At 47.8% G+C, this 26192-nt stretch overlaps 1 protein-coding gene across 1 annotated transcript in view; it reads right to left on the bottom strand.

Moving 5' to 3' along the window:
- The window catches only part of PPM1D (protein phosphatase, Mg2+/Mn2+ dependent 1D), a 181475-nt gene that overhangs the window by 71400 nt on the left and 83883 nt on the right, over positions 1-26192 (bottom strand). The window contains exon 5 of the mRNA XM_086954921.1: positions 19694-19936. Within this exon, the coding sequence (XP_086811047.1) occupies positions 19694-19936 (243 nt within the window). The remainder of the gene's footprint in view (positions 1-19693; positions 19937-26192) is intronic.

Genomic DNA, 26192 nt, shown 5'->3' with positions numbered 1-26192 from the left:
ACCTGAAGGATGTCGGCTTCATCCCCATCCCGGCAACGAAAAGACTGCGAGGACTGCTGCAGCGAGGGAGCCTAGCGGGGTCTATAAGACATCCTTCATGGTTATCCTATGGAGAGCAAACAGGCTGACCCCGATCTAATTACCTCATCCTTTAATGGCCTCACTCCTCCATACCATGTATTGACAATTTCCTAGTAACAACAGATGACTGACTGTCTCCACCACCCGTAGATCATCTCCAAGGTTATCGAAATGGCAGCGAAAGGTGTTGGAGTGCTTTGTTAGTGTTTATAGCTCGCATCATATATAACTCCCACTTCACACTTTGTGTCTGTGTAATATACAACACTTGCACATCTTCTTCACTGCACTATCACTACTTTGAAGACGTCACAGGCCGGTCTCTTTCTCTGATATTTACAATTTAAAAAGCGGTCAAAAAGGCCATTTATTGCAATGCAATAGGTCTCGAATTTGCGAGAGTTTAAGCTATTAGTATTGTAAATGACAATGCCTTTTATATAAGTTTTAAAAGCCAAACATAAATAAAAGGCATTGTCATTTACAATGGGAATAGCTCAAACTGGCGTAAATGCGAGACCTATTGCATTGCAAATGCTTGTTTTTACTGAATTTGGAATTCCTTTTGTTAAATAAGTTGATATGCAAAGGCTCTGAAAGTTTCCTTAGTTAAAATTTTCCAGCACTACAATACAACTTACTGCGTGCAGGCGCTTAGATTAGTGCTTAACTGTAAACCCAACATTTGTGGTCAATTTCTGAAACAATGATGTGTCAGCAGAGGGTTTTGCATTACTAAGGGGTTACATTAGTCTACAGGGAGGTTTTCGTTATAGTTGGGTGCATTCACCCGGTCCCATCAGCACAGAAAAGGGAATAAATGAACTACAGAGGTGCTTATTACATTGACATCATGAAAGACAGGGATTTCGAACACACTCTTTACAGGAACTTTTTGATTTGATTCCTACTAAGCAGCAATGTGCACACTGAGGATTGAATCCGGTTCTCAATTCGAAAGTCGGCAGCTCTGGACATTAAGCCATACCCGTTCTCCAAATATTGCTGGGCATAAGCATAGTCCCAAATACTCTATTGTTTTGTTCGACTAGGAGCAGCAGAGTTTCATTCAATTTCTTTTTTTCAGCTTTTTCTCGTTGCTCTTACTGTTTGCAGAGCACTTTAGTCTATTTATTATGTCTATTGTGTTTGTCACGGATGTCTCTTTTCTGTTTTTATGTCCTATTGGCAGTCACAGAAGAGGGCCTAGGTGCAGACTGAGGTGGTTGACATAGTGAAGCAGGTGCTGAGCACACGTCATGCTCAAGGGAAGCGCCTCAATGGGCTGCTCCTCCATCGGCATGCCCTGCGGGCCAGTAGAGCCTGACGAGAGCATCTATATCCTGCAAGAACAAGAGCCAGAACCACAGCCTGAACATCTGCCCTTCCCAATAGTGAGTCCTGAAAAGATCCAGGAGAGGTAGGAGTGGTAGTAACGGGGTTGGCTAGCTGACCGTACTGGGAAATCGGAAGGTGATTCACGAATAGGTCTTGGTTTCCTCAGTCCCTGCAATGCAAACATCTGAACTTGCTTATCTCGTTGGGAGGTTCACGGCAAGCAGCTCAGGTGCTGAACCAGAAAGCTGCATCCCAGTCATTTACCACAGCATGCTCAGGCACTGCAACCAGAGCTTCTATAGCTGACACAGCGTTCCAGTTGCACATTGCTCCTGCACCACAGCCCGAGCTTGTGCTTCCCCAACAGCACTTTTACACCACATTCAGGGCTCCGACATTCACCACAGTCGATGTTCTGGTACTGCACCACTATCAATGTTCTCCTATACCACAGCAATTGCTCCAGTACTGAGTCTTATAATCAGCAGCGTTTCACTGCGCCTGAGACAGTCACCCCATCCAACACCATGGGCGGCGTACTAGTAACAAAACACACACCAGAGTGCAGGAGGCGCAGCGGCTCCAGGCTCACACGTATTGGTGTTTTTTTTTTTTTACTCTACTCAAAACTAGGCCATTGGGTCCCATTTTCATTGCTCGCTTTAGAACTCAATGTGCACTTGCTAAAGGAAATACAGAAAACCTGGACGCATTATGGCCTCCTCGCTTAAATTGTGTTATCAGCAAAATGATTGATTTCACCAAAAAAATTTCCTTCATTATTGTGTATGAAAAACTTCCAGATACGAGAGTTCAGACTGCCAGTTGTACAAAAATAACAATTTAAGTACTTCTCAATGCAGTGCTATAATGTGCCTATTAATGCCAAACCTTCCTTGTTAAAGAACAGTAGATGTTGTAGGACCCAGGATAATGGGCTTCAAAGCTAAATACTTATAAGCTCCCAATGGCAAGACCTATTGGCTATGGCAATGCTTGTTCACAGAGTGGTAAGGAATGAGATGGAGTATGAAAATCAAAGCTTACAGCAGCTAATGGAACTGACCGAGGTCAGTTGTCCATTCCTCACCTGGCGTACACCTCATATTAGTGGTCAAAGACTGCAGATTTTATATGCATGTAAACTGCATAGTTTTCCACAAGTGCTCAAGGCTACTCGCAACCAATCTGCTTCGGACTATAAAACATGTATATATCATGCTGCCTGTGCATATCCGAACATTTATGCCCAGTTTGTTTCGAAGGATTTAGAGGTCAAAATATCACATTTAGTTTAATATATTGAAGTGAAGAGGTCTACATGTCTTCAACTATGAAATCCAACTTATGCACACACTCCTGAAAGGAGTCGTCCCTCCGGAGTGTGATGAGCTGATCTGCAAAATGTCACCTTATTGTTAAATTGAGAGTTCCACCATAGCAGCCTGTCAGACCCGAGGTGGCAACATCACCTCCTCCCAATCCCTAGATGCATACACCCACTAGATTGTCAAAATAATTTTGCAAAGAAGGCATTATATTAGGTGCAATGGTAAACATATTGAAGGCATGAATTTCATCACTATTCACAATGTCAGACTGTGTAGTGGGTAAAATTGTAATCAGTCTAAAAAATGCCTAAATTCTGTTCACTATTGGAAAGGTTTGAGCTACATGGGTATGAATATGGGACTTGAACACAAATACTGGTTCTTAACAGAGACCGACACTTCTGGGCTTATATACCTTTTACCAACCAGAGATCCAGATAAAAGGTAAACATTAACTGCCAGCAGACTGCAGATTAAGACATTTGGTAAGCACATTTGGTACAGATTTTATGCCTAAAGGTGACACTGAATTGGAGCTTTGCCCCTACCATAAATCAAAGGCACAGTCAGTGACTGGGAAGCATCACTATAAAAAAAAGTAGGCATTCTCGAAGTTGAGGGCCTCTAGGAAATGGTCTTCTTGAAGTGTAATCAACACAAGTTATGGCATTTTAAAAACAAATCTTTTTATTGTAAGAACCAGCTCCATAACAGTGCACATCAGTCAGCAAGGAAGTTCATTGGCAAATGCAAACAAAATCATTCATACACCCCCCCACCCCCCCCCAAGCCCCCCCCCCCCCCCCCCCCATACCCCGGTACCAAACTTGGCTTACATACAAAGATCAAACCCCAAAGGACACCCCTATGCAATAACAAAGGCACCTTTAGTACCCCAGACTAGATTCTCCCATATACAGTCAACCGCCCCGTCCCGCTCACTCCCCATTCCTCTCGTGCCATAATGCGTCCATAGTTATCCACAGTAGCAGTCCGTTGGGCTCAAGGGGTACAGGGACACCCACATCCTCACTACAAACAATTCATACAGGAAGTATACTGTTTTTAGCAGACACCCCATTAATCCATTGCAAACCCAGTTTGGGTGTACTTCCAGTCCCCACTGTATCGCCTCCATGCCGCCCATATTTTCTCCCATTTCTTGGGGCAGCCTCGGCTTTTATAGATAACCTTCTCCGCCCTCTGGCACCTATTAATGGCATTTTTAAATGAATTGTTCAAAGGAATATATTCAGGGCTGAGCTGTTCTCTTTATTTATTTGTAGTCCTGAGGTACAGCGTGGATCTGAATTCTCAACTTTGACCTTTCTATATAACCAGAAAGTAACGAATAGTTTCTTACTGGTCGGTGTTGTTTTGCAGCTTGAAGATGGAGTAGTTTATTACCTGTAACTCCAGTTCTGTAGTAGGGGTATCTCTGTTATAGTCATAATCTTGTGAATAGTCCCGCCCATGTGCGGGGACCCCAGAGCAATCAAAATAGTCTCTTAGGTTGTCTTCTTCTGCAGTCCTGCATAGACACTTAAGAGAAAATTAAAGACAAATAATGCAGCCTAAAACTACAAGGCTACATTGGCCAGCACTTCCTCTTGAAGTGAAAAGGATAGCCAAATAATATAACATTTTACACATTTTGTAAAGTTTCACACCTAGAGAAACTCCCCTTCACAAAAATCCTTTGTCATGATAGAGAGGAAGGGTTGGACAGACAAGCCCCATAGGCTGCCATTATGTGTCTGGAAAAGGGATACAGTGCCTTTAAGGAACTCTCCAGAGACCCTTGGTATCCCAGGATGCACAGCCAAAGGCCTTTTACTTTCTGTTCTTTTTGAAGGTGCATAAAGCCAGGCCTGTAGCATTCAGTACATTATCGTTTCATCCAGCAGGGAGGAGGGCGAGCGCTTATGACTATAACAGATACCCCTACTACAGAACTGGAGTTACAGGTAAGAAACTACTCCTTCTGTAGTAGGGGATCTCTGTGTATAGTCATAATCTTGTGAATAGAATGGCAAGCCCATCCCAACAAACTAACTCCGCATGGAGGAAACAGAAAAAGAACCACTTCTGTGCAAACAGATTTCTCAACGAAGCCTGCTCAACCTGAGCGTCTGCCCTGGCATCAGAGCTCAGGCAGTAGTGCTTGGCAAAGGTATGGACCGACTTCCAAGTGGCAGCACTACAGATATTTGCAATGGGAACATTATGTAGTAAAGCTGTTGTAGCCGCTTTGCCCCTGGTGGAATGAGCCTTAGGCTTACCCCCTAAGTTCTTGTTAGCCTTTTGGTAACATAGCTGGATACAGGACACAATCCACCGAGAGATGGACTGTTTAGAGGTGGCAAGACCAGTCCTGACCGAACCATAATTGACAAACAATTGGTCTGACCTACGAATGTCCATGGTCTTATCTAAGTAGAATTTCAACACCCTTCTTACATCCAGGGAATGAAGGGACCTCTCTGCCGGAGAGGAAGGATGTTAAAAAAAACGTAGGTAATGTTATTGTCTGATTAACATGGAAACCAGAAATTACTTTTCGAAGGAACTTAGGGTAAGTCCTCATGACAACCTTGGAAGCATGAAACACTGTATACGGCTCCTGACAACACAGAGCCTGAATTTCACTCACCCTGCGGGCCAATATTATAGCCACAAGGAAAGCAGCCTTCCAGGATAAATGCTGTAGAGAAGCCTTATGAATAGGCTCAAAAGGCTCCTTCATCAACCTTGACAGCACCACATTCAGCTCCCATGAAGGCCATGGGCGCAGAACAGGTGGAAATACTTTCTTCAATCCCTCCCAAAAATCTTTAATTACAGAAATCTGGAAGAAGGATGTTGGTGAAGAGAATTTCCTGTTCCTGTTAATGCTGCGAGGTGAACCTTAATAGAATGAAAATTAAGGTCAGATTGAACCAAATGCAAGAGGTAGGGAAGGATGACATCTTCCTTGCAGGATGTAGGATCAGCGCTCTTGGACGTGCACCAAATGCAGAACCTTTTCCACTTATAGGCATAGGAAGTCCTTGTGGAAGGTCTCTTAGCCTCCTTGAGTATTTCCATGCAGTTGTCAGGCAAGTTTAAGTGTCCATATTGAACTATGTCAGGAGCCATGGCGCCAAACTCAACGATGAGGTTGGGGTGCACCATATGCCCCCCGAACTTCGTGAGAAGGTCCGGGCGACATGGAAGCCGCAGATGGGGTTGAAGAGACCGGTGGAGCAGGTCCGTGAACCACCACTGTCGAGGCCACTCTGGAGCAAAGAGGATCATTCGTTCTCTGGATTGAGACAGCTTGATGAGTACTGCCGGAATCAGGGGAATGGGTGGAAAAGAGTTGTAGAAAGCTGTTCGACCAGCTGATCCATAGCGCATTTCCCAGAGCCCCCGGTTGGTAGAACCTGGAGGCGAAGTCTCGACATTTTCTGTTTTCGGCGGTGGCGAACAGATCTATTTCTGGAGTGCCCCATCTTTCGAAGAGGTCTCCTAGCACCTCCTCGTTTAGGACCCACTCGTGGTTTTCCTGGACAAGTCTGCTGAGTGCAACCGACTGCGCATTCTGTACACCTGGTAGATGGGTAGCCGTGATAGTCAGTCCACTTGCTAACAGCCAGTGCCAGATCGCCTGCGCCGCCTGGGACAGTGTGCGCTATCTCGAGCGCTCCTGCTTGTTGAGGTAATGCATTGTGGTCGTATTGTTAGTCTGTACAAGCAAGGAGTTGGTCTGGAAGGCCGGATGAAAGGCTTTCAGCGCCAAATGAACAGCTCTGAGTTCCAGAAAATTGATGTGATACGTGGATTCCGCCTGGGACCAAGTTCCTTGAATCTGTAAATGGTCTGAATGCGTTCCCCAGCTGTGGAGAGAAGCATCTGTCACGATAGTCTGCATGGGAATCCTTGTGGAACAGAACCCCTTTGAGGAGATTCTAGGCCTAAAACCACAATTTCAGGGACTGTTGAGCGTGTAGAGACAGTTGGATCTTGTCGTCCCAGCTCCCTCTTTCCTGGTCCCATTGATCCTCCAGACATTCCTGCAGCAGTCTCATGCGGAGGCATGCATGTGGCGTGAGAAAGATGCAAGAGGCGATCGACCCCAGAAGAGATGACACCGTCCTCACTGTCGTTGATGGAACGGACAGGAGAGCCTGAGCCTTCCGAAGGATCGATAAGTTTTGCTCCTCCGAAGGAGACACGCGTGGTCTGAGAGTATTGATGGAGGCTCCCAAGTACTGCAGGCACTGAATAGGAGTCGGAACGGACTTGGACATGTTGATGTACAAACCCAGCTGATTCAGCATAACGGCCGTCCTGTTGAAATGCAATTGCGCTTCCTGGAAGGTGGAGGCTTTGATCAACCAGTCGTCCAGGTACGGGTAGACAAACACCTTGTTCTTTCTCAGGTGAGCTGCCACCACAGCCATGCATTTTGAAAAAGTCCTGGGTGCCGACTTCAGACCAAACGGTAGAACAGTGTACTGATCGTGATTGGCGCCTACTAGGAAGAGCAGGAACTTCCGGTGTTTCCGTGCAATGGGTACATGGAAGAACGCATCCTGCAGATCTATTGCACAAAGCCAGTCTCCTTGTTGCAGCAGAGGGTAAATCTGGTGCAAGGACAGCATGAAACATTTCTCCCTGCGAATCCATTTGTTTGCTTGTCGCAAATCCAGAATGGGCCTGAACTTGTTTTTGTCCTTTTTGCGTACCAGAAAGAACCTTGAGTACAGACCCTTTCCCCTTTGAGACAGAGGGACGTCTTCTATCGCACTTTTTCTTAACAGGGTATCGGCCTCCGCCTGAAGTTCGCGCAGCTGGTACCGCCAACGAGCCGTGGAATAGCTGGTGGAGGGCTGACAAAAAGAAGATTGTATCCATTGCAAACAATATTCAGCACCCACTTGTCCGGAGTAATTTTTCTCCACTCTGCCAAGTAATTCTGTATGCTTCCCCCCCACCGGAGCGGGTAACGGACTAGGGGGAAGTAACTCCTCAGGACTTAGACCCGGCCGGCCATTGTCCGCCGAGGAGGCCTGCTGGCCGCCTCTGGCGGTTTTGGAAGGGTTGCCGCTGGTATTGCTGTTGTTGCTGCTGCTGTTGGCCAGCTGGGCGACCTTGCCCTCGCTGAAATCTCAGGGAAGAATAACGCCTCTGGAAGGGGTGGAAGGACTTCCGCTGCTCCTTTGGTTTCTCCAAACCTACGGCTTTAAGCATTTCCACTTCCGCCTTCATGCAGGCCATCTCTTCGTCCGCATGAGTACCAAAGAGGGTAGCTCCTGAAAAGGACAAGTTGGTAATCCGCTGCTGCGCCTCTGGCTTAAGAGAAGTCAGGCGCAACCAGGAGTGACGTCTCAAGTTTATGCCATGACAATACCCATGAGCAGCCAGGAGAGAGGCATCTGTCGCCGAACTGATGACCTGATTCGAGACCATCATGCCCTTATTCAAGATCTCCTGGAAGTCTTTCCTCCTGTCCCTCGGGAGGAGCTCAATGAACTGCTGCAGGGACTCCCACAAGGAGCGGTCATACAGACCTAAAAGCGCTGATGCACTTGCCGCTTTTATAGAGGTTCAGAAAAGGGGGTGGTGATGAACAGAGTGTCTGAATTAAGCAGACCACTCTTACCCAGTCCAAAGATCAGGGCTTGATCCATCACCGTTATTTAGCTCACTGCACCATCCCAGCTCAGAACCTGGCTATATGCAAATTAGTCTGTCCCTTGCCCAGTGCATCATGGGAACAGGGCAGACCAAACTACCAGGCCAATTCTTCACCAGAAAGGAGACAAGCTTCCGGGGACCGGTTTCTGGCATTTCAGCCGTCGTCGGCCCGGCTTGCTTGAATCCTGATGGTGCAGTGAGCAAGGGACTCATGTCGGAGTATACCCTGCCACACCTATAGTGGTCAAAACGATTCAGAAAAGGGGGTGGTGATGAACAGAGTGTCTGAATTAAGCAGACCACTCTTACCCAGTCCAAAGATCTGGGCTTGATCCATCACAGTTATTTAGCCCAGTGGTCTGCTTAATTCAGACACTCTGTTCATCACCACCCCCTTTTCTGAATCATTTTGTCCACCATAAGCGTGGGAGGGTATACTCAGATGTGAGTCCCTTGCTCATTGCACCATCAGGATTCAAGCAAGCCGGGCCGACGACGGCTGAAATGCCAGAAACCGGTCCCCGGTAGCTTGTTTCCTTCCCAGTATAAGAATTGGCTTGGTAGTTTGGTTTGCCCTGTTCCCATCATGCACTGGGACAGGAACAGACTAATTTACATGTAGCCAGGTTCTGAGCTGGGATGGTGCAGTGAGCTAAAAAACGGTGATGGATCAAGCCCTGATCTTTGGCTAGGGTAAGAGTGGTCTGCTTAATTCAGACACTCTGTTCATCACCACCCCCTTTTCTGGAGCTTTTATAGAGGTGGCAGCTGTACTGAAGGCCTTTCTCCCTGCCGAATCCTTTTGACGGCTCTCCTTGTCGGGAGGGACCGTAGACTAAGGGGAAGAAGAATGCTGCTTCTTGGCCGCTGTCTCAACGACCGAATCAGGAAACGGATCTGATCTTAGGAACGCTGGATCCGAATCCGGGGGTCTATACTTCTTTTGAAGCCTGGATGGCGCAGACTTCACAGATGCCGGCGTCAGAAACAGCTCCATGGCCGGTTCCTACAGTCCTGGCACCAACGGCAGCAAAGGGCGGGAAAGGTGCCAGCGTTGCAACATTTCAAATATCACAGAAGTGGTAGGGGTAGGCACTGTCAGTGTAATCCCCTACTTCGCTGCCACTCTCAGCAGCACATCCTGGAATGTCACAATGTCATCCACAGGCAAAACTCTCGTAGGTGAAGAGTCAGACAAAGTGGGAGAATATCTCCTGTCACTGGACGAGTCCGTGTACCTGGACCGTGACCTTTCCCTCTGCCGGCGATGACGTGACCTCATTGAAGATCTATGCCCACTACGAGAGCGATGCCTCCCTCTGGATCTGGACCATGGCTTTCTGATCTTGCAGGAGCCACCGGCCCCGGAGGCTGCGGGAGAGGAAGAGGTGGAGCCGGAACCAAAGGCTGCGGTGGTGGAGGCCGGGGTGGTGGTGGTGGAGAAGGAGGAGGAGGAAGTTGCGGAATAGTAGGAGGCGTAGGTGTCCTGGGCCTTAAGGGCGAATAGGTCCTGGAATAATCAGAGTCCGATGACCTAGGAACTCTCCTCTTCTTACGAGCAGGCTACGGGGAGGATGCTCTGGAGGAAGATCTCTCGGAGGACGAGCGGCGCCGACGCGACCGGTGACTTGACGCTGATGAGGAGACACTAACCACGGAGGCACTAGACACTGTTCTAGGCCTAGACTTCCTCTTCGACGTCTACTTATCCCCCTTCGACGTCTCTCTTCTCGATGTCGACGAACTCCCCGACGTAGAGTGCATTCGCCTTGACGTTTCTTTCCTCGACGGCGAACGGCGGTGTCGCCTCGACAGCAAGCTCCTGTCTCTTCAGGACACATCACAATGTTGATGGTGTGTCGACGCCAGTGATGTCCTAGACGACGACCTTGTCCGAGGTCTCGACGTCCTGCCCCTCGACGCCGAACGTCGTCGTCGCTTCGACCCAGAGCCCTGGGTCGACGGGGAGCAGATGGTAGTCATACCTCTCGCCGCCGACGAAGCCATCAACGTCGACCGGGACCGGTGCCTTTCCTGGGCCTTTTCTTGACTGGGGAGCCCCCCAGAGGCCGATGCAAGAGCATGCCCAGAAGTCCCACCTGATTCCTGATGTCTCCTCTGCTCCAAGCCTTGGAGATGAATCTTGTCCCCGTCAAGCAGGGTCCTCCTGGAGAAAGAGTGACAGATATCACAGGAGTCAGGGACATGGCTAGAAGGGAGACAAAGTATGCACACTCTGTGGGGGTCAGATTTAGCCTTTTTCCCACCACACTCAGGGCACTTATCGAATAAAGCTGGCATTTTGACAATATAGAGGTGGCAAAACTGGTCAAAAAACAGCAACTGGAAGAGGAAGACCCAGACGTCGAGTGAAACACACAAAACACTGGAAAAGCTCCAAAAATTGAAGGTGTACCCAAAAAGGTAGAGCTCAATGCTCCAGGGTCCTGCTAGTAGGAGCTGGAAAAAATAACTGAAAGTAAAAGGCCTTTGACTGTGCATCCTGGGATATCCTTTTCCAGACACATAATGGCAGCCTATGGGGCTGGTCTGTCCAACCCTTCCTCTCTATCATGAAAAAGGATTTTTGTGAAGTGGAGTTTCTCTAGGTGTAAAACTATACAAAATGTATAAAATTTAATATTATTTGGCTATCCTTTTCACTTCATGATGAAGTGATGGCTAATGTAGCCTTGTAGTTTTAGGCTGCATTATTTGTCTTTGATTTTCTCTTAAGTGTTTATGCTGGGCTGCAGAAGAAGACAACTTAAGAGACTATTTCGATTGCTCCAGGGTCCCCGCACATGGGCAGGACTATTCACAAGATTATGACTATATACAGAGATCCCCTACTACAGAACTTTCTGGATTCACTATGCTGTGCATTATTCCGCGGTCTAGTGGTTGGGTCCGGAATCTAGTCTTTTCCTTCTTTCTTTCTTTTTTTTTTCCATAGCCCAGGTGGGCGTCGACGTCCCACCTTCTGGTGTACTTCCTGTGACGTCAGCACGCTTCCTGCGGAAGCTCCTACCTTTGGGCGCCATCTTCGGATTCTTTTTTTCTTGTTTTTGTGTTCTGTTTGTGAATCCGTGGCAATGTTTTCCAGTTCTTTCTTAAAGTAAATGAATTTTCACTTTGTCTCTTAAAGTGGCTGTTAGTATTTTATTCCTTGTATTTCCACCTTCTTCTCCTGCCTCATCTTTCTGGCGGAGGTGGGTGGGTTCGCTAGTGAATCCAGAAAGATCTTCAAGCTGCAAAACAACACCGACAGGTAAGAAACTATTCGTTTTGTAGCGTGAATCTTTCTGGATTCACAATGCTGTGCATAGACTTTGTAGCGGTTTGTTATGTTTGTGCGGCTGGGTGGAAGATGAGCGTTGGTTGTTGAATATATGTTGAAGCACTTTCTGTCCTACTTGTCCTTCCTTGTTCATCTGTATATCCACGCAGCAGTGCTTAGTGAACGTGTGCACTGAAGCCCATGTTGCAGCCAGGCATAGGTCTTGAATGGGTGTGATAGCCAGGAAGGCTAATATTGCTCCCTTTGTCCTGGTAGGGTGGGCTTGTGCCCCTTCTGTTAGTTCTTGACCTGCCTGTTTGTGACAGAATTGTATTGTTTGTGCGATCCATTGTGCAACGGTGCCCTTTGTTACTGGTCTACCCAGAAAACTGCTTGCGTAGGACACAAATACCGGCTTTGTTTTCCTGTGCTTTTTAGTTCTTTCCATGTAATGCATTACTGCACTTCTAGATTCCAGAGTGTGCAGGGCCCTCTCAGCGCTTGTGGATGGTTTCTGAAAGAAGCTTGATATTGTCTGGTTCATGTGAAACCTAGACAACACCTTTGGCATAAAGTGTGGGTCAGTTCTCATTCCCACCCTATGGTTGTGTATTTGAATGTAGGGTTCTTGCAGTGTTAGCACTTGCAGTTCTCCTACCCTGCGTAGTGAGGTGATTGCCACTAGAAAGGTTGTCTTCATTGTGAGCATTTGTAGTGATGCCTTATGAATGGGTTCAAAAGGCGCCTTCATAAGCTGTTAGGAATAAATTACGGTTCCATTCCGTTGGTGGCATCCTTTTGGGTGGCGCTATACTTTTAGCCCCTTCCAGGAATCTTTTTACTACTTGTGAAGTAAAGAAGCTCTTTCCTGTCTCTCCTCTTGTGTAGGCTACTATTGCTGCTAGGTGTACCCTCAGCGAGGTGGAACTTAGGTTTAATTGGAGTAGGTGTGTTAAATATTTTAGCACCGTTGATTCCCTGGTCATCTTCTTGTGCAATTTCTCCTTGATACACCATTGTGCAAATCTTTTCCATTTTGCCATATAGAACTTCTGTGTGGTAGGTCTTCTTGCCTCTCGTAGCACCCTCGGTGTGCTCTCCGGCAGTTTCAGATGTGCAAACTATGTCTTCAGGAGCCATGCCGCTAGGCAGAGGCTCTCTGGGTGGAGTACCTCTGTTTTGCATGGAGAGTAAGTCCTTTCTTTTCACGAATTTGTGAGGCGGTCCCTGCGCCATCTCCAATATTTGCAAGAATCATGACTGCCTGGCCCACTGTGGTGCCACCAGAATCAGCGTCATGTTGCTGGTTCTGCATTTGCTGAATACCCTGTGTATCAGTGGTATCGGGGGAAAAGCGTAGGCAAATGTTTTCAACCAGCTTATCCATAGGGCATTCCCTTGGGATTGTTCCCCTGGTTGCCTGGATGCAAAGTATCGGCATTTTGCATGCTGGTGTGTTGCAAATAGGTCTATTGTCGGAGTCCCCCACTTCTTGAATAGCCTTTGTGTTTTTTTTGCATTGAGCTCCCACTCGTGGGATGCTGATGTCTGTCTGCTGAGCTAGTCTTCCTCCACGTTGTCCTTCCTTGGTAGGTGTATTGCTAGGAGGTCTATTTTGAGAGGGATGGCCCATCTCCATATGTCCTGCGCTAGGTTGGATAGTGCAACTGATTGTGTTCCTCCCTGTTTGTTGATGTAGAACATCGTTGTGGTGTTGTCCGTCTGTATCAACACTCTTTGCCAGTACTGTTGTTTCTGGAAGGCTTTCAGGGCGAGGAACACAGCCTTTAGTTCCAGGTAGTTGATGTGCCTGATCCATCTGTTGGTGTCCACAGGCCCCGCACCTTGAGTTGGTTGATGTATGCTACCCATCCCATCTGGGATGCGTTGTTAGTGATGGTCACTGTTGGGTTTCGTGGTGTCAAAGGCTTCCCCTTCGTTATGTTCTTCTTGTTCCACCGCGCTATCTCCTCTTGCACTGCGTGCGTTACAACCACTAGATATTCCCAACTCCCTATAGCGGTGACCATTGTTGTTGCAGCCATTCCTGTAATAGTCTCATGTGTAGCTGTATATTGGGGACTAGGTGTATGCAGGACGCCATCATCCCCATGATCTTGCTCGCGATCCTCACTGTCAGAGTTCACGCCTTCTGGTACTGACGTGTCTCCTTCAGCAGGGCAAGTGTTCTCTTGTCGCTGGGGAACACTTTGCTCTGTATGGTGTTGATCTGTGCACCTAGGAAGATCTTCACTTGCTCTGGTTCCATTGAGGATTTCCCCCCGTGTATTGAGAATCCCAGTTCCGTTAGCGTTTTTGTGACCCGTTGTGCATGTTCCTTGCATCGTTTGTAGGAACTTGCTTTTATGAGCCAGTCGTCGAGGTAGGGGTATACATGGATCCCTTCTCTCCTCAGTTGCGCTTTCACGGCAGCGAGGCACTTGGTGCAGATTTTAGTCCGAAGGCCAGGGCGGTGAACTGGTAGTGTGCCTTGTTGATGGCAAATCTCAGTAGATGTTTGTGCTGTCTGTTCATGGGAATGTGTAGGTAGGCGTCCTTTAGGTCTATGGTGGACATAAAGTCTTCGTCCCTTATCAGAGGAATGACTTCTTGAAGAGATGTCATCTTGAATTTTTGTGTTCTGATGTATTGGTTTAGGAACCATAGGTACAGGATGGGTCTTAGCGTTTCGTCTACCTTTGGTACGAGGAAGTAGTTCGAGTACACTCCCTTGTTTCTTTCTTTGAATGATACTGTTTCTATGGCTTCCTTGCGGAGGAGTTCTTCTGCTTCCTCTGTGAGTAGCGCTAGTTCTTTTGCTGAGTGCGTTTTCCTTTTCGGTTTCCTGTTTGGTGGTTTCTTATCCAGTTCTATGCAGTATCCCAACTGTATGATGTTCAGTATCCATTTGTCTGTAGTTATTTTCTTCCATTCCTGGAAGAAGTGTTTTAGTCTGCCTCCTACTGGTGTTACATGTTTGTTGATCTTCTGTCCGTGTAACCCTTTTTTGCTGACTTTGTTGTGCCCCTCCCCTAGAAGTGTCGTGTGGGTGGGCACGGTTGGTGGTGCGGAGTCACTTTGAAGTGGGTTGCTGCCCCCCCCCCCCCCCTTCTTGTTTGTCCTCGTCCATTCGCCCTCCCGCGAAAGACTGGCCCAGAGGCTGGTATTGCCAGGTTTGTTTTTGCTGGCCCTGCTGTGCTGGTTTGTCGCCCTGGTAGCCCTGCTGGAATGTCTGATGTGACGTTCCCGGCTGGTTTCCTCTCTTCTGTTTGGCCTCCGTGTCGGTGTGCCTCTCCTCATTCCTCTGAATTGCAAGGCCCCCATGGACCTTGCAGTTTCATTTTCTTTTTTGGGTTGGGTGAGTTTCTCACCCACTGGTGCTCCGAACTGGGTTTCACCATTGAAGGGGGTGTTCAAGATGTTATTCTGTACTTCCGGCTTGAAGCCTGATATTCCCAGCCAGGCATGCTTTCTCTCTGTGACCCCGATCATCATGAGCCTGCTGGACATGTTTGCCGCATCCAGGGCTGATTTCAGGCATGAGTTGGCTATATTCTTGCCTTCCGCCACCAGGTGTGTTGGCTCTGTTGGTATTGCTCAGGGAGGTGTTTGAGCAGTTGTCCGAACTCGTCCCAATGCTGGTACGTATGTCTGTTGAGTAATGCATTAGAGTTCGCAATGCGCCAGTGTACTGCTGCATTCCTCTCTATTTTTCTTCCAGTGAGGTCTATCCTCTTACTCTCTTTGTCAGGTGGCGGGCCTGAGTTTGTGGGAACGTTGGCTCTTTTTCTGGCTGTTGCTGCATTGATGGAGTCAGCTGTGATGGATCCCTGGATGTAGGGAGGATCCTTACAGGAGTGTTAGTATTTTTTCTCTGTCCTGGATGTGACAGTCCTTCAGCTTGCTGGTTCTTTGAATGCTTCCCTCCCCTGGTCCAGGACACTTGGTAGCATGGGGAGGAATTGGCTCCTGGTTTGAGTGGGGAGCAGTGTCTCTAGGAGGAAGCAGGCTTTTGGTTTTTCTTCCTTCAGTTTCACTCCATAAGCTGTTGCCGCATTCCTGATGACCATGTTTTAGATCCCAATGTCATCTGGCGGCGAAGGCCTAGAAGGATACGTCTCTACAGCCTCTTCTGGGATTTCGGCGTCGGGACCTGCCAATCCAGGTCATGCGCTGAGTCCAAACTCGTTCGCTGGTCTTCACCTTCCTCTGAATAGTACAGGCCCTCTTCCTCTTGGTGTTCCTGGGGCTCAGGAGTTTTCTGCAGCTCTTCGGCGTCGAACTCCTCCTCGACCTCGACGATAGTCAGCGGCGGCTTCGACTGGATTGTGAACTTCTTCATCCGCTCATCGAATTCTCTTTTCCTTTGCAGGATGTAATCCGTTTCGGCCTCGAGCCTTCTCTTTTTCCTTTCCATCTCGGTGGCCTGTTCAGCGTTGAGTGTTTCGGACAATCTCTTCGACGTCTACTTCGAAGAAGCCTTCGGGTCCTTCTCCTTCGCCGTAGAGTGCTCTTTTCGGGGGAGTGCTTAGACGACCTAGGCTTTTCGTGTGTTTTCGCCGCATGGGAGTCCTTTTCCAAGGATCCGCTGGGCTGTTTGTCCCTGGATGCAGCTGTGGCCTTCGAAACTTTTGGCGCCAGTGCTCCCTTTGTGGACTTAGACTTTTCTAGAGTCTGACTCAGGCTTTCAAGAGTCTGTCGGTGTTTTAGGGTTCGACGTCTCTCTTACCTCTTTTGTAGTTTTCTTATCGGTCTCTACGACCGTGAAGTCATCTGGTCCCTCTGCGATGTCCTCTTCGTCACTGGAGAGGCCCAAGTCCCGAAGAGACGGAGGTTGGCCTTTTCCTTACCTGCTATGGTTGGCTATCCTCTGCCTCTCTAATCCTGAGGGTCTACATGGTGAAAACGGAGCAGGCGTTGCAATCCTTGCTTTCGCGGTCGACCGGCAGGCAGCGGTTGCAAACCGGGTGCTGGTCCTTCTGCGCGTACTTGTGGTGGCAATTGCGGCGGAATTTGAACAGGGTCTTGTCCATTCCTGCGCTCAAGGGGCCCCATGTGTGCGCATTCTCCGTTGGACGTCGAAGTATTCGAAGTTCTCCTCCTTCTTAGTCGTCCCGGCGGTCTTGTTCCTGGATGTCTTCTCCAAACTTTTTTGGTGGATTTCAGCTTTTCCCTTCTTTTCTCCAAAAACTCTGGAACCTCTTGGTGACGATCCAGACCCAACGCGGAAAAAAGAATCTGAAGATGTCGCCCAAAGGTGGGAGCTTCCGCAGGAAGCGTGCCGACGTCACAGGAAGTACACCAGAAGGTGGGATGTCGACGACCACCTGGGCTACGAAAAAAAAAGAAAAGAAAAAAAGACTATGATTCTGGACCCAACCACTAGACCGTGGAATAATGCACAGCATAGTGAATCCAGAAAGATTCACGCTTCAAAACTTGAATGATTAGAATTTCAGAGTATCTTTTCTGAACAATCTTCAAAGTTCACTTGTCTTTTGTAATCTTCTGCCACCTTTATAGACTGTATATACTACCCCCTCACCAAAGTGACTAACAAGAAGAAATTTGAGGCTTAGGAGAGTTTTGGAGGTAGTTCCTCACAGCCACAAACTGTTCCAAGCCTCCACCTTCCCTTCAAGGGCTTTTTGGGTGGTAGGTTTGCCTCTGGTAATGCTACTGTCAGTGCAACAACTGACAAAGCAGACTAAAATGCCTGTATTTATTTGGCAGCATGCTGAACCGGAGGTGTCTAGGGAGCAACACATGCTTGCATTTGAAAAGAATTTGCTTTCAGCCATAATTTCTACATTTCATTTCTTATGTTCTGGAATCCTTCCATTGGAGACAGTCATAACTGCTGAGGAGCGGCAGGAGTTTGCTGTGTCCATTGCAACTTGTTTCTGCTGTCAAAACGCATTATTTAATCGGGAGGTGAGCATTTAGTGGTACCTTGTCTAACTGTGGGAAAGCGAACAACCATAATAATGGTGGGAATATGCCCACCAATGTATATTGGATTCTGAGTTGAGAGTTATTTAGTTCAAATAAGAGTGTTATACATTAGTTATTTTTTTATACTTTATTATTACACATTTTGAAATTTACTGTGGTTAAACCTTTTATGTAAGGGGCAAAAACTGTACTGTTCTTTCAGCTTTGGACAATGTTTCATTTAAGTTTTTTCTGGGGTTGACTGTTTTATATGATACTGCCCAATTTAATAGGTTTCATGCATCCTCAGAACACGAAACTAGCTCCTCGCTGTTACCCATGATTCTCATTGTCATCTGTGTCTGTTGGCACATTTGATGGGTATGTGTCTTATATGCAAGTATCAGTGGTAAAGTATGCTACCTGGGGCCACTTCTCACTTGGCAATGTGGAAATTCTGTAAACGTAGGTGAAATGGCTCCCTCATAGGAGATTTTTCGTTCAGCACCAAATGTGCGAACACTGGTAGATTGTGATAAAAGACTCGATTTGGTCACGTCCATTGCCTGAAAGAAATGTTTATGAGGTATTGCTTCAATATGGCCCATTTTGGGGTCACTATAGATTTATCTTGACTATCTGCCGTAACACTAGACAACAGTGTGGAGTCCTTTACTTTTGATCTACGGCTTTTTTAGTGCAGAGAATATTGCTGGTATAGAAACATCTAAAGAGGTCATGCCTTAAGCAATCTGAGGCTGATCATAGTGTGAGGTTGAAATGGTTTTCCAAGGTCAACCCTCCTTATGTTTGAAGGAAAGCATTCGAGAAGCCATAGGCAACCAGAGTAGAGACTGCGTAGGCCCTTTTGGCTTGTGGCACTTGCTTAAGATGTCTTTTGTCCAGGGGTGTCCTCCTTGCCATCTAGATCGGTACTGTTTTGGCATCACAACAAATTCTTACACAGATTCTTGGTCACCAGAAAACTGTGCTTCTTTCTCGGAGTTCACCCACCCCAAAAGATTATGAACTATTAGTCATGAAATACTCCCAAACCTATTTTGATTGCATCTTTCTATACAATGGTGGTGCAATCACGAAGGTTACTAATATAGCCTGTTTAAACTAAAAACTGACACACACTGAAAAGCTTTTTACGTCATGATCTAGAGAGCAGAGCATGCGATTAACAACATTACATACTGATTACTTAATTTATTTTTATTGCCAAAATCTTGCACTCCACCTTTGGGTAAAACCCTGAGGAACGGGAGAATAGGCTTTAAACATGGTGCAGCTGCACCAGTCCAAAATGACATGGTTAAACCTGGACTCTGCACTTTAGTTTAAGTAACACTGGCTCAGGGAATATGATCTACGTAAGTCAATCCTATTTGGTAGAATTTGGACACTACAGTCCCTTTGTACTACTTTATTTACCGCAATGGGTAGTCACAGGACCATTCCCACACAGGTATCACCCTCTCACTAGGTGCTGATGGATCCTACTAAAGTACTCTTGAATGGTACAGATGTGTGTGCTTGCCATCTGACAGCACTGGTACAAAATTCCTCTTACCCAAACAGGACTGCTTTCATTTAACTATGAAGAGTCAACATCCATATCCGGCCCAGAAGAGATGAATCTAAGCCAGGTGGCTGTTTTCAAGTAGAATATTCAAGTAATTAAGTGGACGAAGTTCCAAGTAATGCAAAGGCCTGGGGCCTGCCTAATGGGAAGAAAAAAAATGTGCAAAATGGAGACTCGAGGCTCATATGGAGGAATATTTTCCCGGATTACTCTGAGGAATTCAGATAAAAATATAAGTGACACTGTTCTTTTGAAAAGCTATCCAGTCCTGTCTGTTGGTCCAGAAGGCAATTCTCATGCAGTTATAAATGGGAAGAGTAGCTTGCATAAGTGCAGTAACAAACGTTAAAAATGAACATTAAAACTTTGGTAATCATGAGGTGAAAACCTAAATGGTAACATTTCACATTGCCCATATAACTTGTTAGTACTTTCAAATTCAGTTAAAAGTGTTACCTTAATAGGGGGAGTAGCACAGTGTGATGAAGACAGTAAATAGGGTTCTGGACTGGTATAGCTCGGCCTCTCTGCTAGATTCAGATAAAGTTCCTCTTCATTGACAAAGCTGCTTTCTTCGTCCAGCAAGGATGAAATACGAATTACAATGGCACTAGTGTTATCTGCACGAAGCATGCGCTTCCGCCAACGGCCCAAAGCTTTATTCACAAGCATTTTAGCACACGACGGTCCGTATTCTCCCTGTAAAATGAAATGGAAATAGGATGAATAAAGAATTAGCTTACTTTTTATGATGATATTCCTTAATAGCTAAATACTATAAAAAAATTAAAAGTTAATCATGTCAACTATGTGGCCTTCGTCCTTTAGGACTGTTGTGTTACAAAGTTTTTGTCATTACTGGAAACTACTTGAAAAGCTTGAAACAGCTGCCTGTCTACGGTTTACCATCTCTCTTTCTCTAGCGCTCTCTCTCTCTCTCTCTCTCTCTGCACCCATCAAGTTCTCGAAGAGAACAAAAGAACAAGTTATTTACCTTCAGTAACGCTTTTTCTGGTAGATCCTATATCTGCCTGTGGATTCCTCACCTTGTGAATATCCCCTTGCGTCAGCAACATTCGGAAATTCTTTTTGTAGCTTCGCGTCGACGTGGACGACGTCACAGAGGCATGGCATCGCACGCGACTCCGCTGACGTCACCGACACCATAATAGGCCCAAGCTGGCGTGATGACATCAGTTCCGCCCTTTTTTCCGTGCCTTCGAGGCACACGGACAGACCGATGACAGTAGATATATACATAGTATACACAGTACACAAATGTCAAGATAACACACAGTGTGAAGCAAATGCAGTAATGCAAACGAAATAAAACATTTCCTTGACAATAAAAAATATTTATATTACAATAAACTCTGGCATAGAAGAGTGGACAACGGGGAGGCGGGTGGGTCAGTGAGGAATCCACAGGCAGATATAGTATCTACCAGAAAAAGCATTACCAGAGGTAAGTAACGTGTTCTTCTGATAGATACATCTGCCAGTGGATTCCTCACCTTGTGAATAGAGTCCTCACCTCGGTATCAAAGCAGTAATGCTTCGCGAAAGTGTGGAGGGAGGCCCAAGTCGTCGCTCTACAAATGTGCTCAACAGGCACACCCCTAGACAAAGCAGAAGTAGAAGACTTTGCTCTAGTAGAGTGAGCTCTTATACCCTCTGGAGGCTCCTTACCCGCCAGGGCGTAGCAGATCTTAATGCAGAGGATAATCCATCTGGAGAGCGTGCGCTTGTGCACCGCCTTCCCCTTCTTCCAGCCAGCAAATCCAACAAACAGCTGGTCATCCAACCTGAACTCTCTTGTCCTGTCCAGGTAAAAGCTGACCGCTCTCTTAGGGTCCAAGCGGTGAAGTCTCTCCTCCTCCTTGGAAGGGTGAGGGGGAGGATAAAAGGTAGGGAGGGTAACGGACTGCCCCAGATGAAAAGGAGTAACCACTTTAGGCAGAAAAGCAGCCCTGGCCCTAAGAACCATCCTTTCAGCATGAATGGATAAAAATGGGGGCTTTGAACTAAGAACTTGAAGCTCACTTACCCTCCTTGCCGAGGTAATTACTACTAGAAAAATAGTCTTAAAAGACAAAAATCTTAAGGGACATTTGTGTAAAGGTTCAAAAGGCGAACCCATCAAGAATGTAAGAACAAGGTTCAAGTCCCATTGAGGTACAATAAAAGGAGTTGGAGGAAATTTATTAGTAAGGCCCTTAATAAAACTTAATACAATAGGTGATTTAAACAAAGCGGGCTGGTCCGGCAAATAAAGCAAAGCCGATAAGGCCGACAAATAACCTTTGATAGTTGCCACCGCAAAACCCTTCTGGGCCAAGGAAAGTGCAAATTGAAGTATATTGGACAAATGAGCCCTTAAAGGGTCAACGGACTTCTCCCCACACCAAGCAACAAATTTAGACCATCTATAAGAATAAATGGACTTGTTGGAGTCACGCCTGGCCGATAAGATGACATCCACCACATCATGCGGGAGAGAAAAGGAAATCAGGTTGCCCCGCTCAATCTCCAGGCATGAAGGTGTAAGGTCTGGAGGTTCGGGTGTAGAACCTGCCCCTTCATCTGAGAGAGGAGATCTGCCCTGTGAGGGAGACGGAGCGGCGGGCACGAGGAGAGGTGGAGAAGATCTGTGTACCACACCCTTTTTGGCCAATCCGGGGCGATCAATATAACTTGGGCCCGGTCTTGGCGAATCTTCTTCAGAACCCGAGGAATCAAAGCTATTGGAGGAAACGTGTAAAGGAGTTGCTAGTCCCAACTCAACTGAAACGCGTCCCCCAAGGCTCCCTGCATCGGAAACTGGAGGCTGCAGAATGACAGGCAGTGAGCATTCTCGTGAATGGCGAACAGGTCCACCTAAGGAGTCCCCCAAGTCCGAAAGACGTGACTAACTACCTCTGGATAGAGCCTCCACTCGTGGTCAGCGGAGGACTGCCGACAGACTGTCTGCACGAACGTTCAGAACTCCTGCCAGATGATTTGCCATCAGACAAATCTGATGGTCCTGAACCCAGGACCAGAGACTCAGAGCCTCTCTGCAGAGACACTGCGACCCCACTCCTCCCTGCTTGTTGACATACCACATCGCGGTCGTGTTGTCCATTAGGACTTGAACTGACTGACCGCGAAGGGAAGGGAGGAAGGCCATGAGCGCTAGACGTATCGCCCGCAATTCTAGAAGGTTGATGTGAAGCAAACTTTCCTCTGGAGACCAAAGACCTTTCACCTCCAGATCCCCCAGATGAGCACCCCACCCTAGAGTGGATATCACTGTGGCCACCGATGGAGATAGTTGAAAAGGCTTTCCTTGTGACAGATTGCCTTCCACACCCCACCAAGACATATCCGCTGCAGTTTCTCCCGAGATCCTCACTGACTCCCTGAGATCTCCGCTGTGCTGATACCACTGCCTGCGGAGGCACCACTGGAGTGCCCTCATGTGCCAGCGTGCATGGTTGACCAACAGGATGCAAGAAGCCATCGGACCGAGCAGGCGAAGGACCTTCAAGACTGGAACGACCGCTCGATTGTAAAATAATGGAATCATTTCCTGTATGTCGTGAATCCTTTGAGGAAGAGGGAATGCACGACACACAGTAGTGTCCAGTACCGCACCTATGAACACGTTGCGCTGGGAGGGCACCAGGTGAGATTTGGGTACATTTATCGAAAAACCCAATCTGTGCAACAACTGAGTTGTCTCTTGCAGATGATGGAACACTATCTCCGGAGATTCTGCTTTGATCAGCCAATCGTCCAGATACGGAAACACCGGTATCCCCGATCTTCTGGGATGTGCAGCCACCACGGTCATCACCTTGGTGAAGACTCGAGGCGCAGTAGTAAGACCAAACGGGAGGACCGCAAACTGGTAGTGTTGCGACCCAACCGTGAAACTGAGATACTTCCTGTGCGACTTCAGGATGGGAATATGAAAATACGCATCCTGCAAATCGATCAACACCATCCAGTCTTCTTCCAGCAGCGCTTGAATAACCTGCGCAAGGGTGAGCATCTTGAACTTCTCCTGCTTCAGGTAGAGATTCAAGATCCTGAGATCCAAGATAGGACGAAGTCTGCCATCCTTCTTGGGGATCAGAAAATACCAGGAGTAGCATCCCTGACCCCTTTCCTGCTCTGGAACCACCTCTATTGCACCCTTTCTGAACAGTGCCGGTGGTCCTCCGAACAATAACCCTGGCAAGGAGGGTAATTGGGGGGAAATTCCCGGAAAGGAAGAGCATACCCATTCTCTACGAGATGGAGAACCCAAAGATCTGATGTAATCAATTCCCAATCTCATAGAAAATGGGTAAGCCGGCCCCCCACCTGGCCCACATGATCCTGAATGGCGGATCTAGGGCTGCTTTGCTGTGGTGGCAGGGGGCTGGGAAGGGAAAGAGGAGGAGGATTGGCGACCTCTAGGACGAGCTCTCTGTCTGCCCCTGTATGACTTGTACAGCGTATTCTGCTGCTGCGGCTGCTGCTGTGATTGTTTGTAGGCCCGAAAGGAAGATCTGTCAAATCCTCTGAATCGTTTTCCAAATGAACCCCTGGTCTGAAGGCCCAAAGACTTTGCTGTCGCTCTGCTGTCTTTAAACCGCTCTAAAGCAGCGTCAGCCTTTTTACCAAACAATCCTGACCCATCAAAGGGCAAATCCATCAAAGCAGACTGAACATCCACAGAGAATTCTGAAGATTTCAACCACGTAGCTCTCCACGTGGCCACAGATGAACCCATCACTCTCGCCACTGAATCAGCCGTGTCCAGCCCACTCTGGATTACCTGCCTTGCCGCAGCCTGAGTCAGAAATAACCTCCTGAAAATCCTTTCTATCGTTCTCAGGGATTTTAGGCACCAACTGATTGATGGAATCCATCAAATCATGGATGTATCTACCCATCAGGCAAGTTGCATTTTGAAGACTTTAGCGCCATACTGGCTGATGAAAAGATTTTCTTTGTCGCCTGTTCTTGTTTCCTTGCCTTCTTTTCCCCATGAACCTGCGGAAAAGCACCTGTTGACTTCTTTGAGCAGGCTGCGTACACAACCAAACTCTCCGGCAGGGGGTGCGTTGACAAAAAGTCTGGGTCACCAGGTGCCAGCCTATACCTCCTCGCAACAGCCCTTGAAACAGCAGGAGCTGTCAGAGGTTTCTTCCAAACTTCATAAATGGGTTCAGCCAAAGCGTCATTAAATGGAAAAATTGGTTCAATAACGGAGGAAGGTGAGTGAAGGACCTCAGCAAGAATGTTTGACTTGTATTCAGCAGTGGGCAGAGTAATATTTAACAAGTCTGCAGCCTTCTTAATTACAACGTGATAAGGTGTCACATCCTTGGAAGGATCTTGTAGCCGTCCGGTATGGCTATGGCGATGTCGGGTGCTGATGAGGCGTTCATCCTGGTTTCTGTAAGGAAGGCGACGTCCGGTAAGGTAGTGTCGAGTAGGTTCCAGAGTTCAATGGAGTGTCTGTGGACCGAGCGGGTGTTCAACAGGATGCACTTCAGGTGGTTAGAGTCAGGATTATGTCTGGAGTTAGTGGATTTGGTGTGGGTCCTGATGCAGTCGAATTTGCAGGAGTGGCAGGTGAAGGGTCCATGGGTGTGTCCTGGGGCAGCTTGGTAGCATTGTGGTGTGCGGCCGGGGTTAAGTGCTGAGAGGGTTGCGGCGTCGTACGTTATGCGGGTGGAGTGGATTTTGCGGGGGTCAGGGGGTCTGGCGCTGGCGCGGTCGGGCGTAGACGGGCTTACCTTTGGCGCACCTTCGGCGCGCATGGGGCGCGACCGCTGCGCGTGGACGCTGCGCGCAAAGGCATCTGTCATATGTGGATAGTGGAGGGGGGAGGGGCGAGGAAGGAGCAGCTGGGAGGCGGGAGCGGGGTGGAGGGCCGGGCAGGGAGGAACAACAACAAACAAACAACAAAATGGCTGCAAGCCAAACGCGAAACAGGATTGGGGCACACAGTAAATAAACGCGACGAAAACGCTAGTGGCACCGGCACAGTCAGGCACAAATGATAGATACAGGCAAATGAAATATCAATGGCAATGCAAATCTCGTCAAAGCGCACTATCGCAATATAGCGCTAATATGCGAGGCGATCAGGCACTAGGAATATTGGGAGCAATGCGAGCAAGCACACAGCAATTTGGAAGTATAGCGCTACGATACCACGAGCGCCGATCACACCAGGGAGCAGAGAGGAGCGACCGCTTCTGAAGGAATCAGGACGGTCTAACCCTAGCCCTTGTCCACAGTAGTCTCAACAACCAATAACACAGGAAACCCTAGTCTCTACTTCCAATAGAAATCCTAACCCTAGCCCTAGCCCTAGCCCCAACCCTATATTGATTGAATCACAGACGCAGAAACCAATCAGAACAGTCATGTGGAGAAATCGATACCAAAGGGGATGATGGATGGAGTGTTTGAGCAAATCAAACACTCACCCTCAATCAACTGATCTGGGTTTAACCCATCATCATTTTTTAGCTCACTCCTCCACCCCAGTTCAGACATGGCCATATGCAAATCAGTCTGACCCTGTGCCTCATGGGAACAGTCCAGCCTGGTGGAAGCATGCACTGACGGCTGATGGTGTGCATGCCTGGTGGAAGCGTGCACTGACGAATGTTGGTGTGTGTGCCTGGTGGAAGCGTGCACTGACGGCTGTTGGTGTGTGCCTGGTGGAAGCGTGCACTGACATCTGGTGGAAGCGTGCACTGACGGCTGGTGGAAGCGTGCACCGACGGCTGGTGGTGTGTATGCCTGGTGGAAACGTGCAGTGACGGCTGGTGGTGTGTGTGCCTGATAGAAGCATGGACTGACGGCTGGTGGTGTGTGTGCCTGGTGGAAGCGTGCACTGACGGCTGGTGGAAGCGTGCCTGGTGGCTGGTGGTGTGTGTGCCTGGTGGAAGCGTGCACCGACGGC

Source organism: Lissotriton vulgaris, chromosome 2_1 (assembly GCF_964263255.1).
Source record: "Lissotriton vulgaris chromosome 2_1, aLisVul1.2, whole genome shotgun sequence".
Taxonomy (NCBI): Eukaryota; Metazoa; Chordata; class Amphibia; order Caudata; family Salamandridae; genus Lissotriton; species Lissotriton vulgaris.
The sequence above is the reverse complement of the archived record's forward strand: the minus strand, read 5'-3'. Positions and strand labels throughout refer to the sequence as shown.